The sequence below is a fragment of the Salvia hispanica genome, chromosome 5 (assembly GCF_023119035.1).
Source record: "Salvia hispanica cultivar TCC Black 2014 chromosome 5, UniMelb_Shisp_WGS_1.0, whole genome shotgun sequence".
In the NCBI taxonomy this organism is placed as follows: domain Eukaryota; kingdom Viridiplantae; phylum Streptophyta; class Magnoliopsida; order Lamiales; family Lamiaceae; genus Salvia; species Salvia hispanica.
In genome coordinates this window covers 40,507,520-40,523,695 of record NC_062969.1, presented here as the reverse complement: position 1 = coordinate 40,523,695, position 16,176 = coordinate 40,507,520, and the positions used below count along the sequence as shown (strand labels likewise).

General features: G+C 34.4%; 2 protein-coding genes across 3 annotated transcripts; both read left to right on the top strand.

The window, feature by feature from the left end:
• The first annotated feature begins 4,219 nt into the window (after positions 1–4,219).
• Positions 4,220–7,533, top strand: LOC125190076 (F-box/FBD/LRR-repeat protein At4g00160-like). The gene is made up of 4 exons (XM_048087273.1): positions 4,220–4,344; positions 4,448–5,396; positions 5,471–5,562; positions 7,293–7,533. The coding sequence occupies exons 1-4, from the start codon at positions 4,220–4,222 to the stop codon at positions 7,531–7,533; spliced, it is 1,407 nt and encodes a 468-aa protein (XP_047943230.1).
• Positions 7,534–8,290: 757 nt separating this feature from the next.
• Positions 8,291–10,995, top strand: LOC125191020. 2 transcript variants are annotated; one of them, XM_048088477.1, is made up of 6 exons: positions 8,291–8,436; positions 8,893–9,076; positions 9,210–9,258; positions 9,459–9,627; positions 9,742–10,334; positions 10,416–10,995. In XM_048088477.1, exons 1-5 carry the CDS (start codon positions 8,321–8,323, stop codon positions 10,316–10,318), a joined length of 1,095 nt encoding a protein of 364 aa, XP_047944434.1. In that variant the 5' UTR covers positions 8,291–8,320; the 3' UTR covers positions 10,319–10,334; positions 10,416–10,995. The 2 variants fall into 2 exon arrangements, with proteins under 2 accessions (XP_047944434.1, XP_047944433.1); XM_048088476.1 differs by having other exon boundaries at positions 9,207–9,258.
• The last annotated feature ends 5,181 nt before the right edge of the window (positions 10,996–16,176 follow it).

Genomic DNA, 16,176 nt, shown 5'->3' with positions numbered 1-16,176 from the left:
TAAAAATAATCCCTCTCCCTTCTAGATGAGATTTTCGAAAATCTCATGAATATCAAAGAAAATATTTCGAAAATTCCATGTAGGAATTAGAGTATTTGGACTTTGGATTTAATTTGGATAATTATCCCAAACAAATAATTAAATCCAAGAATAATATTATTTCTCCTCCAATAAATGAAAGGGCCGAAAATTCCACATGCTCTTAAAATAATATTCCTATTATTTTTCTCACTCATCCCTTAGGAAAATAAATAATAATTCTCCCACAATTATATTCCTCCACCTCAAATATTCACATATTCAAAAATCATCTCCTTCTTATTTTCACTTCATTTCTTCCTCGCATTGACCTTTCAACGGCCACGTCATTTTTTCTACATCTTTGACTATTCAATAGCCACGTCAACATTTCAACAAGTTGACTATTCAACTCAATTAATATCCACATATGCAATTAGGTCACATAGACACTATGCAATTAATCAATCATCAAATAATTCACATATAATAGCATTTAAGGCATTTAATGCAAAAATTTCCACGTCACAAAAATTAGGGTTCGAAAAAGTGGGGCGTTACAATAGTGTTCCAAAAATATCAACGCAATGCTTTGAGAATGTCAACACAATGCTTTAAGAATGTTAACCCATTGTTTATATTAACATTCTACCTGTATTATATTGACATATTTTATATAGTATGGTGACATTTCTGCTTGTACGGAAAAATTAAAAAATTTCGAATTTTTTTTCAAATTTTGACGTCGGAACATATGCATGTATGATATCGTTGGAATCCTTATGAAATTATCTTTAATTTGATATATGTTATATGAATTTAAAGTTTTGAGATTTCTTTTAAAAGTTAGTTATAACTAAACATGAGTTAATTGACATTAATACCCCTATTGATATTTTTTGGAATTAATCCTATGGCCTTATTGACGTTTTTCGTTGATCATATTGACATTCAGGGATTAATGATCTAAGCCCCTAATTTGAATATCTAAAAACTCTTTCCGTTTTGATCTATTTCTGAAAAATAAAAAATTTCCTTCAAAAAACGAGTATTACTTGTATTTTTTTGACCTAGTATACGGAGTATGTTATTTTATATATTCTTTCGATTATAAATACTCCAAAACCTATTTAAAGTGCAATACTCCCAAATATCAAATCAATAATACAATCTCGCTGCGCCGGGAAATTCAAATTCATCTCCTCCGCCTCGGATTTCTGGTGCGCCTCCATTTTTTATATCATGTTTTTTGTTTGATTTGCTGATTTTGGCTAATTAGTTCGATTACGCCTGTGCTGTTAATTTTGCTTCGTTGTTTGCGTAGTAACTACTCCATCCGTCCTCTATTAAGAGTCACACTTTGACTTGACACGACTTTTAAGAAATGTAAATAGAAGTTGGTTGAAAAAATTAGTGTAATGTGAGATCCATTTTTTTATATTAATTTTATAATAAAATGTGAGTGAATTGAGTTAGTGGAATGTGTGACCTACTTATTATTTATAGTAAAAATAAAGTGTAACTCTTAATTGTTATAAAACCCCTCAATTAAAAATTTACATAATTATTATAACATTCCCTTGTTAATTTGCTTCTCCTATTTTTTCACATTAAGGAAAGCGGCTCCTAGTTTTTACATTTAAGGAAATAAATCATTGATTTGATTCGTGAAAATCACCGCTATTAATATTCAAACCAAAATTTTCGTAGAATGGACTTCATTATTTTGTAAATGGGCCTAAATTAAATCTAGGGGAGTTTTTGGTGGTTTTGAATAATCATTTTATTTTATGTCGAGGGATGTAAATGCAATTAACACTCAGACCCTAAACCTAAGCCGACAATCAAACCCTAAAAGATAGCCTCCACCACACTATAAAACTACAACCTACCCTTATCTCTCTCTCTCTTCATTCTCCATGCACGATAAAACTACTTCCCCTTTCTCTCTTCTGTCTCACACACGATTAAACCACAATTCAGTCGGATCAAGACAGGAAGCGAGAGTAGAAAGCAAATCGAAAAGTCATATGTCATGGCTCTGATGTTTCGTTTTCTCTGCTTTCAAATCTTGCTTCCTGTCTTTGTCTCGGCTTCACCGGAACCATATTTCGTCTATAGTCGCGCTATGTCATGGCTCTGATGTTTCGTTTTTTCAGCATGGAACTTTTCCTTTTTCTGAAAAAATGGAAAATAGAATCATAAATGTAAATCTGGCCTCATTTCTCACTTACTAAACACCCGAAATCATGCACAAGTATGTGGGCCCTATCCATATGTATCACCGCAACAAATAAATTTGTTCATTTCGTATAATTGAACATGCTTAGAAACGCTTTTGGTAAATTGCTTCATGAAATACTTCTTTTGATATTTCTTTGGCTGGTTATTATATTGTATGTGATGTCATGTTTAAAAGCATTTTAAGTGATTGAAAAGTAGGGCGCAATATTAAAGTAAAAATCCAACACTTATATTTCAACCCATTCATTAAAGCTTTTAACCACAATAATATCCCAAAATAGACAAAGTAATTCAAAAGAATATTAAATAAAAGTAACATAATGTTTATTACTTGCCCAAGAAGTATGCAATTTATTCCAAAAATGGGCAAAGTCCTTGAAAAATATTATTAATACAGTCCACATAACTAAAAGTTCTTTTTCTTTCTTACAATACTATGACCAATACTATCAACATATCAACTTGCATAAAATATAAAATTTTATATGTTTCCCTTTAATTAATTTTAAAATTTGATATGTTCCTTGCGCTTTAATTAACTTCAATTTAAGAAATATAGATAGTAGCTAGGTTAAATCTTAATTTTATGTAATTTAGCAATGCCTACAATAGGCGGACATGGAAATAAATTAATAAGGAGAGGTTAAGCACCATCAAGATAAAAAAAAAAACCATTGTAATTTGTAGCTTCGATATTACTATAATCAATGTGCAAAAATCTATATCACAACGGAACATATACTCCCCTGTCCCGGATAATTTGACCTTGCATTCCATTTCGGTTCGTCTCAGATAATTTGACCCAGCATTCCATTCGGTTCGTCTCATATCCACTACCAAAAACAAGTTTTTACGAAATCAAACACAAGGGGTGCTAGGATTGCTGAAGCATGCTGAACCAAAAAATCACCTATATTTTAATTTATTTTTATTTTAGCATCTGATGTCTATGAAAAGGTATCTTAAGTTTAGTGGGCTTAACTTAAAGTCACTGTGTGCTTAAATTAAGGGGAAAAAATTACAGTATTAGAAAGAGAAGAGGGAGTGACTTTTCAAATTATTTCGAAAGAATAAATCCAATTCTAACAATATATGAAAATAATAACAGAAAAATCAAATTAAACCCTAGCAAAAGATATTATGAAATATTAATAGAAATATCTAAATTGTAGAGGAAATTAGATGAAAGTGAAACAGCACAAACTCTTTCCATTTTGATCTATTTCTAAAAAATTAAAAAAATTCCTTTCAAAAAGAGAGTATTACAGTAGTATTTTTTTACCTAGTATATGAGTGTTATTTTAGGGTGATTATACTTATTCAGGAGTATATTGATCTATCTCTAAAAAATAAAAAAATTTCCTTTAAAAAAAGAGTATTAGTATTATTTTTACCTAGTATATGAATATGAGTGTGTTATTTTAGGGTGATTATTTTTATTGTTTCGATTATACTCCTATATAAGGTGCAATACTCGTTGCAATACGTAACTCCCAAATATCAAATCAATAATACAATCTCGCCGCGCCGGGAAATTCAAATTCATCTCCTCCGCCTTGGATTTCTGGTGCGCCTCCATTTTTTTTATCATGTTTATTGTTTGATTTGCTGATTTTGGCTAATGCTGTTAATTTTGCTTCGTTGTTTGCGTAGTAACTAGCATCCTAGTTATGTTGAATTGCCACAGCTAGATAGTGTGCTGCTTAAATTTGTATAGTTGAATCGTCTTCATTATTCAATTTGGTAGATGCTAAAATTGTTGTTATCGTCTTCGTTATTCAATTTGCTACTGTAATATCACCGATCACAATTCATTAGTCAAGCTTATTTTCAGAAGTCTGCTATCAGTTTAAACCAAAACTGTAACAATCACTCCAATCGCGTTCTCGCATTCAGTTTTTTCAGGTACCCATGCTCGGATTTCTTTACAAGTTATTTTACCGTTTTGCATCCGTGGATGGAATCGAATCAGCCTGCAGGGGCAGCGCAGTTGATTCCGGATGGACAAATTTGCAAGAATCCGAAGGGGCAGATTTGCAAGAATCAAACCGACAACCCTGCACGAAGAAGCAAAAGAAAGAGGTTAGCCTTTTGTAACTCAAAATAAAAAAATATTCATGATTAGGTGTTTGATTAAGTAAGGTGTCTGTTTGCATGTTTAGGGTTTAGCGATTGGGCATGACAGGATAAGTGAGTTACCTGATGACGTCATCATCAATATTCTCTCATTCTTACCCTTGAGAGATGCTGTTTCCACTGGCCTTCTTTCATCCCGATGGTTGGATTTGTGGAAGTACACTCCTAATCTAGACTTTTTCGACACTGACTATATCTATCGAGAAAAGAGTGACACAGAGCATGGTTCGTGGGATGTGGGGACATGCAAGCATGTGAAGATGGTGAATTCGGTTCTTGAATCGCATCAAGCCCTCTTCCTGAAACAGTTCAGGCTTCATTTCTACGCAAACAAGTCGGCACAAAGCGTAGTCACCAAATGGCTCGGATTTGTGTGGTCGAGACAAGTCGAGAGCTTGGATTTGAACTTCCGGTGTGAAATGCTAAATTATCAAGTTGTGTTAGAAGATTTGTTGGGAGAGATGAGACCAATGAAATATCTCCAGAATTTGTCTCTAACGTTGATGCAATTAAGGGGTGAAGACATCTCCTTGTTCCTAAAAAATTGCCCTTTCCTGAGGAAATTGAGAATCGAAGAATCATTTTTGACGTCTGATGTTCGTATCTCTGGGGCAACCCTCGCGCTGGAGGATCTCCATATATCTGGATGCATCTTTTCGGAGTCCTTTATAATTAATATTTCTGCTCCAAATCTTTCTATAGTTAGTGTTGATGCAAGACCGGGCCAACTACGGTTCAAGAATGTTCCAAGACTTGCCGACGCATGTTTTCTAATACAAGATCCAAGCTATACAATGCACCATTTTACTTCTGCGTTATCATGCTTGACTTCCCAACTCCAGAAACTTACATTGCATGGTGCCGTCGACAACCTTTTGGGGAAAGGGTTTCCTCGACTGCCAAATCTCAAAGAATTGAACGTTGGTGACCATACCTGTCTTTTGCCATTCACTTATGTGATATCGGCATGTCCCCGTCTTCAGTGCTTCACTATCACGGTTGGTATATACTTATCTTCTCAATGTCATATTCTTTTACGTTTGGATATATTTATATAAATGTGTGTGTGCAGTGTTTTGCCGAAGATGATACAACATATTGCGAAAGAGATAAAGAGCTAACTTTTAAAGGATCTTGTGCGGCAAATATCATCCAATCTCTGACGTATATCGAAGAAAGCGGTGCATTTCAAAAAATAAAAAATCCCACTTCGCTTGCGAGTGAGGAGGACAGCCTGAAACAATTTGAAGCCCAATTATCTCTACAAGTTCAACTCCAGTTTCAAGTTGAACTTGGGTTTCAACTTTATAGCTACATCAGAAGTTATTGACAATAGTTCTAATGTATTTTCGAATTTCTTTCCCACTTCAAAGATGGGTTTTTTGGGTTTTGTTTTTTAAACATTTTTCTCTTCTTTTTCTTATTATTTTCTTCACAAAATATGTGGATGGATCAAACTGTCCCACTAAGATTTAAACACCCCAATTATGATTCGCCTCTCATATTTGATAAAATTCTGACTTGAACCCCATTTTTGTTCTCACTGTATTTGTTGCTTTGTAAATTGTAAATAAACTATGCTTTTGACCAGTTCAGTTTTAATATACTATGTTATTCAATTGTTAGAATCGTTCCTTATCCCAAGAATTAGAGGTTAAGGAAATTAGAGCAACATGCAATAAAAAAAATTAAGTTGAATTATGCACAATTTCACATGTAGATAGATTGAATAGTTTGTCCACATTTTATTCCTCAGTTGCATTTTATTCACCAAAAAAAAAAGGGACCAGCTGAAAATCGAAGAACATGATTCATAGCCTTGCTGCTTTGTTAGGAGATGGACAAAATCAAGAGTTTAAGGTGAAGTTCCATAACCTAAGAGAGAAGATGAAGATTCAAACATTAGTTTAAGGTGATAGTTTGATTGAACTGATTATGTTATGCATTTAGCTTTAACTCTGAGAGCACTGCAAGAATGAGGAAAATAAAAAATCAGCAATGCAACATTACACAAGAGAGCATGACGAGATGGGATGAGAATTGAAGAAATTGCTTACATCTAAGATGGCTGCTTGGATTTTGAAACGCCATAGCAACGTCGGGATTAGCCATAGTTTTGGATATTACTTCATCAGGAGTGAGGCCTATTTAAGTCTAAATATATGCAACATATTGTTGAAAAAGTAATTTGTAGTCATGAATCTCAATACCTTCTTGAAGAGTCGTATACTTTGATTGAAGAAGAGTCATGTATGTATCTCTAAATACCATTGTAATCTCCACCATTTCATTCATTCAAAAAAAATATCATACTATTCACTATTTAGTGAAATACAGTTATATCATATTTCTCTCCAAATGTCAAAGCATCCTTAAGCATCTGGATATTAGCATATTTCTGAATTTCCATATTTCTCTGAAAATTTTCAGCTTTCCATTGAACTAGTAGAGGTTCCCAGTTCCCTTTTCTTTTTATTATATTTCAATTTCAATAAAGCATCTGGAATAGCAAATGAGAAATAAACTTGCTTGGCAAAGCCTTCAAATATAATGGATTTGAAACATTATAAGTTCACCACATATAAGGTTTGAAATGGATGAGAATCAAATTTACATATAAAGTTGGTAGGATTACTCATCTCCTCCCTCTGGCAAGTAACTGCAAATAATAACAAGCAAATAATAAGTCCCAATAGTAGGTATACGATAAGAATAGTTTGACCATCTATATGGGACAATTTTTTTTATTTTTTTTTAATCTCTAACAGGTCTCAGGTCTCAGCTCTCAACTCATATGCATTGTAAAATTAATAACATCTATGGATTATTACAGTCAATTATAGTAATTTTTATCTATTTCTCCTAGTACATTCTATTTTCATATTTCTATCCAGGTATGCTTTTGACTCTCGAGATGTATACTTTTTGAAGATCAAATGGCCCAAACATCATGTGTGGGTCTTCAAGAATGTCATCATCACCATTACCATCAATATCACCATCATTAAGACTGTGAGGTCTCCATATCTTCTCCCATCTCAAACTGCACCTCTTGCATCATCAAGACTGAGGTCTCTGCTGTCACGAGACGCGGAATCTAGATCACGACCAATGACCATGGTATGCAAGGTCTAGCTCAAAAAAGCTGTTGGTGCATACTGGATAGTATGGTTCTCTACCTTCTTTCGTTGCTTTTATATTAGCAAAGGTAGAAAATATGATAGGAAGTAAATATAGTGTAATACGACAAATTGTACTTCGAATACATATTATTATTATAATCACACTTTTATACCGTGTAAAATTTTTAAAGAGTCAAACTCCACCCATGAGATGGATAGATTTTTCTTTAATTTAAGTGGGAACTACACTAATAGTCCCTGATCTTGTCGAAAAATGCATTAATGATCCCAGAAAAATTTTTATATCTTTTTTGGTCCTTAGAAATTACATTTTTGGTACCTGTCAGTCTTTTATACCCCTCTGCATTTGAAAAATCTCCTAAATGTCATGGAGGACATTTGGGACGAAGGTAGTAACATACTAGTCTTAGATATTCATAATCATGATCAAATACGTCCTAAACATTTTACAATTGAATAATCTTAGAAACTTCGAATCTTCAATGTAAAAATCTGATCTTTTATCTCGCATAATTGCATTTGTTTTGAGCCCCTTTTCTAGATTGCTTCCCTTATTTTCCGTTCCATCAATTTGCTCGACCTCGACAGCGTTCTCAATTATTTTTAAATAAACAAAGTTCTTAACTTTTGCCTTTCTCGGACACGCACGTATATGCTGTAAAATAAGACATATTGTGATGATAGTTGCATCCAAAAGAAGAGTGTAAAAATTTCTGGAATAGTTTTTTGGAAAAACCCCTTTACTCACGTTCCTTGTGTGATCATCGTAGCATTTGGCAATGGAGATGGAAGCGGAGAGAGTGGGAAACCCCTTGAAGAGAAAGTTTGAGGCCTTGGATTCTGCACCATCTGAGGCTGAGCCTATGGATACAGACTCTGAGTCCATCTCCAGAGAGTGAGTGACATTTTGATTGATGGAAATTCTTGGTACATTAGTATGTGTTTTGGGCAAGGGTTGTGTTTTTCAAATTTTGAGTTTGAGATTTCTGGAAAACAATTTTTCTATGCTTTGATCTGATGATATGGGTTTTTTTTCCAGAAAAGTTCACACAAAAAAGCTAATATTTTTACTGTTTTAGTTAGAAAAAAGATTTCTTTTGCATGGATGTTTTTAGGCTCCTTATTGTTTGATTCATGAGTGTGTGTTTGTGTTTTGGGCAAGGTTGTGTTTTTTTATGTTTATGAGTTTGGGATTTTTGGAAAACAATTTCTCCATGCTCTGATTTGGCAATATGGGCTTTTGCACAAAAGGGATTTTTTGCTTGGTGGGGACTTAAGCCCCTTCACTTCTTACTGTGGTTTTGGGCATTCTATTAACTCTTGAAGTGTGGTTGTGTGCAATGCTGGATAGATATCAAGTGAAGGTGTATGAGGTGGCAATGAAGAGGAACACTATAGCAATGTTGGACAATGGGGCTGGGAAATCTATGATATCCACTATGATGATCAAGGAAATTGGGAGATCTTTGAAGAGCAAAGATAGTCAGAGAAAGCTCATTGCTTTCTTGGTTCCTACTGTTCATCTTGTTCATCAGGTGTTTGTTGTGTTCAGGTTTCAATAGCTTTGAATTTTGATGGTTTTTCAATGCTTGATTGAAATTTTGTGTTATTCTATTTAGCTTCACTTAGGTTGTGTGGTTAATCTTTGCGATAACTATCTTCCAGCAGATGGATGCCGCTGTGAAGGATGCAAGAATGTCTTTTGGCCAAAAGGGAGGTATGATTGTCTCTAAAAATACTTTTCCCGGAATAGATACACAACTATCAGAGAATATGGGGCAGAAAGATTGAAGATCAGTAGTAGCTTCATTTTGGACAAGATAACAGTTTGATATAATTTTTCCCGCTTTTGATTTGCTTAATGTGTTAAACCTACGTCTTCGTCTAATCGAGATTCTTTTCTCTATTTCCCCCCAGTATATGGAATGGCTAAGGTTTACTTGGCTGGAGAAGATTCCCAAGAAACAACCGATGACTTGTTTGTACAAAAATGTGAGATAGATGCATCCGGGAGTCATACATGCCATACCGACTTTGTCAATCCGAATAATTTGACTCCTCTCACACCAGCATTCCAATTCTCAAAGTAGGATTTGACTCTTCTTACACTGATCCCGCTGGACTTGACATATAATGAACTTTTAATGGTTATTATGGGTGTTTAACATGCTTTTTCTTGTTCAAAATTCTCTATTAACAGCCATGGAACGGATGGATCAGTGGCGTGTTTCCCTTCTGGAAAGTACTTTCATTCGCCCGAATCTGGTTTAACGTATGCAACACCATACACAATGTCCTCAGCGTCTCACAATATTTCAGCTAATAATGCTGCAATTCCTGAAAGTTCGAAGGAATCTCGTCATGGTAATGGCGACACAGTGGATGAATTCTCAGCAGCATGTTCCAGGAGTTCCCTTGTCTGGCGCGGATCACCAATTACCCCGATGGCTGAGTTTAGTGGGAACAAAGTTCTGCAAGAGGATGAATTTGAGTTTGGGTTATCTAACACCGTGCAAGATGATACGCCAGAAATACTGAAGGATAGTCCAACGCCCCTCAACACTGTGAAAGCTAACTCACCAAATAAGAAAAGAGTGTCTCCACCTCATGACCAACCACCCGAGTACACTTCAAGTACATCAGCAGACCTTCGAACTGCAAGCAAGTTCATACTTAAAGCTGTTCCCTCATTTCCACCTCTCACACCATGCATTGATTCCAAAACCCTGGGCGTGCAGCAGGATAGCTCTTCTGAAAATTGTGGTGCCAACAAGTAGACGAAGCTGTTATATGGTAACACTTGAACTCAGTTGACAACCTGTGATTAACATCTAACTATATGAACTGAACCACAATTTTCATATTTCTATACAGGTAGCTGTCATCCATGGACATTGTGAGCAATCTCCATTAATTACGTCCCGCCATCCAATAAGCAGATATGCATTCGACTCTCGGGATGTATACTTTTTGAAGATCAAATGGCCCAAACATCCTGTTTGAGTCTTCAAGAATGTCATCATCATCAAGACTGTGAGGTCTCCATATCTTCTCCCATCTCAAACTGCACCTCTTGCATCATCAAGACTGAGGTCTCTGCTGTCACGAGACGCGAAATCTAGCTCACGACCAATGACCATGGTGCGCAAGGTCTAGCCAAAAAACCTGTTTGCATAGTGGATAGTATGGTTCTCTACCTTTTGCTGCTTTCTATTACCACAGGTAGAAAATATGATAGGAAGTAAATATGGTGTTTGCCTTTGCTTTCATGAAGAGGCTTTCAATTTCTGAAGCCACAAAATTTGATTTTCCAATTTATTTCCCACTGCAAAGATTTGCTCATTTGCTTTAACTAGTATCCATCACCTGTGTTATGTACGAGACATATGATTTTTCACTTATTGAATACAAATATGATATAAGCAATACATAATATCATTATTTACGTTTTAAATATGTGATTCTCTAGTCCTATCTAAGTGAAACATTTTCTATTCGACAGGTAATTTATATTTTTTAATTTTGTGAGCTGAGTGAAGAAGGATTTCAATTTTCAAGTAAGACAAAAATAAAGTAAAAAATAATAACGATGTTTTCATTTTAAAAAATTTGTTAATTAGATTACGACATCCATAAAGTAAAAATGTGTCGTAGTGAATATTGATCCGAGTAGCTGTGAGCCATCTGATTTGTGTTTCTTCTCACCGATCTGAGCCGTCTAAATAATTGAATTCCTATTAGTTGATATAATGTTACCCGGATCAGTATTTTTAGCCGTCAGATTTGTGTTCCGTAGTGAATATTGATCCGAGTAGCTGTGAGCCATTAGATTTGTGTTTTTTTTAACCGATTTGAGCCATCCGATTCATTGCATTCCTATTGGGTGGAATTATGTTACGTGGATCTGCATTATTAGCCATTAGATATGTGTTTCATTTCACTTCGTTTGACAATCTAAGCAGTCCAATTTGCAATTTTTTTTTTCTGTGTATAAATTTTGAACCGCCTCTTCAGATTTCAAGATTTCAAATTTCAAAATTCAAAATCTCCATCCCGCTCTTTCATGGCGACGATGATGATGTTTCGTTGTCTGTGCATTCTTCTTTCAATTCCGGTACTACTGTTGCTCCCACGTCGGATTCCAGCTCTGACCCCTCTGGTTCAGCCCCTGACAGGCTGTTGTGTCTCTTGGTCTGCCCCCTCAATTCCGGTACTATTATTATTATTATTATTATTATTATTATTATTATTATTATTATTATTATTATTATTATTATTATTATTATTATTATTATTATTATACTCCTATTTACAAGCAATACATATATGATATATTCTTTAGGCTCTTTAATAGACTTAAACTTTAAATGATCTAAAATTTGAAAACGTTTCTCTAATAATAAGTAAAATGTTATCTTATTTTTAAAATAGTAGTATTGCTTAAGCATTTGTTAACTTTGAGAGATCTTATTTTTAAAAATATATATAGAAACTTTATTGAATTTGATATATTATAACTTTATAAGTATAAATAACTAATAGGTAACAAATTAAAATGGATTTTTTTGACATTGCAAATATGCAATATGAGACTTTGACAATATTTGGAAGTAAATTACTGATTCTTCTATTGTGACAAAGTTTAAAAGTAAATTACAATTTCTGTTATTATTAATTAAATATATAATTGAATTTAAAATTATTTATGATTTTAACTTTTAACTTTTCATCTACTTTTTTATTATTATTATTATTATTATTATTATTATTATTATTATTATTATTATTATTATTATTATTATTATTATTATTATTATTATTATTATTATTATATTCCTATTTAAAAGTAATATATAAATTGTTTAGGCACTTTAAAAGACTTGAACTTTATCGAATTATGATATAGATGACCTCCTGCGATCAACATATCATCAATAAATAAAAAATACTTCAAATTCACTAAAACATTATTTAAATTTCTAAAATATGCATTAAAATTTTACAAAAATATCTCAAATATTAGTATTTGATCATGTTTATGATTGACTTTAAGCATATAACTCAAATTTATCATAATTAAATATTTTACGTTTTATGAATATAACTAATTTTCATCATTATTTATTGGATTGATAGCATGTTAATCTTATCGGTAGCAACCCTATTAACCCGCTGGGCTAGCCCGAAACTGACCTTTTAGGGTTAGGGTTGAACTTTTATAACCCAAAAGAAATCACAACTCGACTAACCCGCACCCGATTGGCCTGCAATCCGAATAGGGTTGGCCCGAAACCCGGTGGGCTGACTCGATTGACATCCCTACGCACGGGACAAAAAATTTTCAAATAATGAATACAAAATATAATAAATATATAGAAAATAAGAATTAAAAACAATGTGAACAAAAATGTACATATCTTGTCTCATTCTAAATGAAGTATTTACTACTCCCCAGTAAATGTAACATTTCAAATTCGCCAAACGATTTTATATATTTTTAATTTATGATCTAAGGGAGTATGATATATTTAGAATAAGATATACAAATAAAGAAAATATGTGCGCATAAAGATCAAAAAGTCTAAAACAGATAACAAAAATAAATATTCATATATAGAAACTAAAATTTAGAAAACCACAACATACCAATAATTCATAAGTTTACGAAAAACTTCTTTGTAAACCTGTTTACCTACGCGCGTAGGAAACCGGTTAGCCCTAGTCCTACCCCTCTCCCTTGCACTGCCGTTAAATGTTCCGAGGCCTCGTCGTCGCCGAAAACAAACTAACCCAGTTTGTTCGTGGCTGTATTCTTCAGCGCCAGCAGTGGCATTGGGCTGCTCTGCTCCCGGCTTCACCCTGCCTATGCCCGGCTCCTCCTGCCGGTTGATTCCGGGAGGAGCCGGCTCTGTTCCGCCTTCGAGCCCCTCTGCTCCTGGCTTGGATCCGCCTTTTCCACCATGTGTTTCATACAAGGTTCCGCCGGCGAACCCCGCTGGTGCCTGCCCTGTTCCAGCGCCGGGGAACCCTTCTGGTGCCCGCTCTGTTCCAGCACCGGGGAACCCTTCTGGTGCCGGATCTGTTCCAGCGCCGGTGACCCTTCTGATTCCGGGTCTGTTTCGGCGGTAAGCCCCTCTGCTTCTTGCTCTGTTCCGGCGGTGAATCCCTTTGGATCCGACCCTTTTTCCGGCGATGATCCCCTCTCGTTCATGCTCTATTCCGCCGGTGAATCCCTCTGTTGCCGGATCTGTTGCGCTGGTGAACACCGCCGGTGTTGGATCTGTTCCGGCTCGGGTCCCACTTTGCACCCATCTGGTTCATGCCCTCTTCCGCCGGTGAATCCCTCTGTTTCTGGCTCGGATCGTGCTCTGCCCTCCTCTGGTTCTGGCTTGGATCCCACTTTGCACCCCACTGGTTCATGCTCTGTTCCCCCGGTGGACCCCTCTGGTTCTGGCTCGAATCCGGCTGTGCTTCCCAACGATTCAGGCTCTGCTCTTCCTGTCGAACCTGGATCTGCCTTGCTTGTCCCGGACCCTGAGTCGCAGCCTGTTCTTCGGACAATTATGTCTTCCCTTTTCCCCCGGTTTAAGCGGGCTATTGTGAGCTGTGCTTTGTACTCCCTCCGTTCCATAGTAATGGAAGCAAAACTTTTCGGCACGGAGATTAAGAAAAATTGTGTTAGGTGAGTTAAGTAAAGAGAGAATAAAGTGGAAAATGAAAAAGGTAGAGAGATGAAGAGAGAAAAAAGTAAGAGAGTGTAAAGTGGGTGTGGAAAAATGTGTTGACTTTTACTAAAAAGGGAAATGACTCTATTACTATGGAACAGAATTAAAAAGCACAAATCAACGATCCAACGGCATATAACCAGGGCTGGGTAAATATACCGGTAAAACGGTATATTGATCGTATCGTATTGAAAAATATCGAAAAATACCGAATTTTTGGTATACAAAATTTTCGGTACGATATACCAAAATTTCGATACGGTAACGGTATAGATATTATCTATATCAAAATTTTGGTATACCGAAACTTTCGATATGGTAACGATACGAAATTCTTTCATTGGGATAACGATACAAAATTTTCGGTACAATATACCGTATCGACCCAGCCCTACATATAACGCAGATTAGGGATGGGTAAACGGTTTTCGGTTAACCGAGAACCGAACTGAAACCGGTCGGTTATCGGTTAACATTTACGGTTATCGGTTCGGTTCCGGTTTTAAGTTTTGCTTAAAGTCGGTTATCAGTTATAACCGATCGGTTATCGGTTATAACCGATAACCGTCGGTTATAACCGGTAACCGAATTAAATTCAATTTTAATTTCAATTATATGTTTATTTAATACTATAATAAATTATAATTTACTTCAAACTTTGTCACAATGGAGGAAATTGGAATTTATATCTAAATTTTGTCTAAATCAATGTCCAAAAAAGTCCATTTTAATTTGTGTCACTATCAATTAGAGTATTATACTTATAAATTTATATCTCAAAGTCAATAAAGTTCTTAAGAATTACTATTTTAATTTTAAATATAGAATAACCCTTCACTTATTATTGGAGACAAGTTTTTAAAGTATGGATCATGTAAAGTTCAAGTCTTTTAAAGTGCCTAAACAATTTATATATTACTTTTAAATAGGAGTATAATAATAATAATAATAATAATAATAATAATAGTAATAATAGTAATATTAATTTATATCACCATCCTCTACATTTAACTTTTACCCCCCTTTGTATTTATAAAAACTGAAAATCTTGTATACGTTATATTTTGAATATATTATGGGACGGTTAGTTTGGTGGATGCAATAGATAAGGTTGATAAAATAGAGTAGAATTATAGTTTGTGTTTGAATTAATTTATTGTGGTGTAGGATAAAATTGAATGATTATGACTAAAATGCAAAAAAATATGATAAAAAATTTGACGTTTTCGGTTTTACAATCTTGCAGAAATGCATAGAATTGAGATACACAAAATCAATTAACAATCTTTGTGAGAAAATTTCAGAATTTTATATATTATAGATTGAATCATTGAATGATTGATCATTGAAGGATGGTGAAATAGTCAATTCAACTTTTGGTGTTAAACTAATATAGGTGTAGGTTGAGTTATCTATCACAATCTTAATCATGCAAAATAAACATTTGAATAAATTAAATCAATTCGGTTAGTTCGGTTATAACCGATGAACCAATTTTGATCTTTACTCTTACATTTAATACCACATCCAACCAAAAGTTGGGTGATATTAAATATCTAGAATACAAAATCCAGGTAATAAATGCATAAAAGTTATGGAGTAGTTTATTTTCTTTTGAAAACTTTTAGTGTAATACGACAAATTGTACTTCGAATACATATTTTATTATAATCACACTTTTATACTGTGTAAAATTTTTACTTAAATAAATAAAGTTCATATATTTACAACATCGCTATACAGTCAAAACGTTTTGTGCGTGACAAGAAAGCTAACGTAAACTCACAAATTTAATTCGTTGATAAAAACCCCGTGGAGTAAGATAACAAACGTTACTTCTCATCGAAATTTAGTAAAAATCTGATCTTTTTTTTTCCTTATACGAATCTTCACATTAAAAATCCAATCTT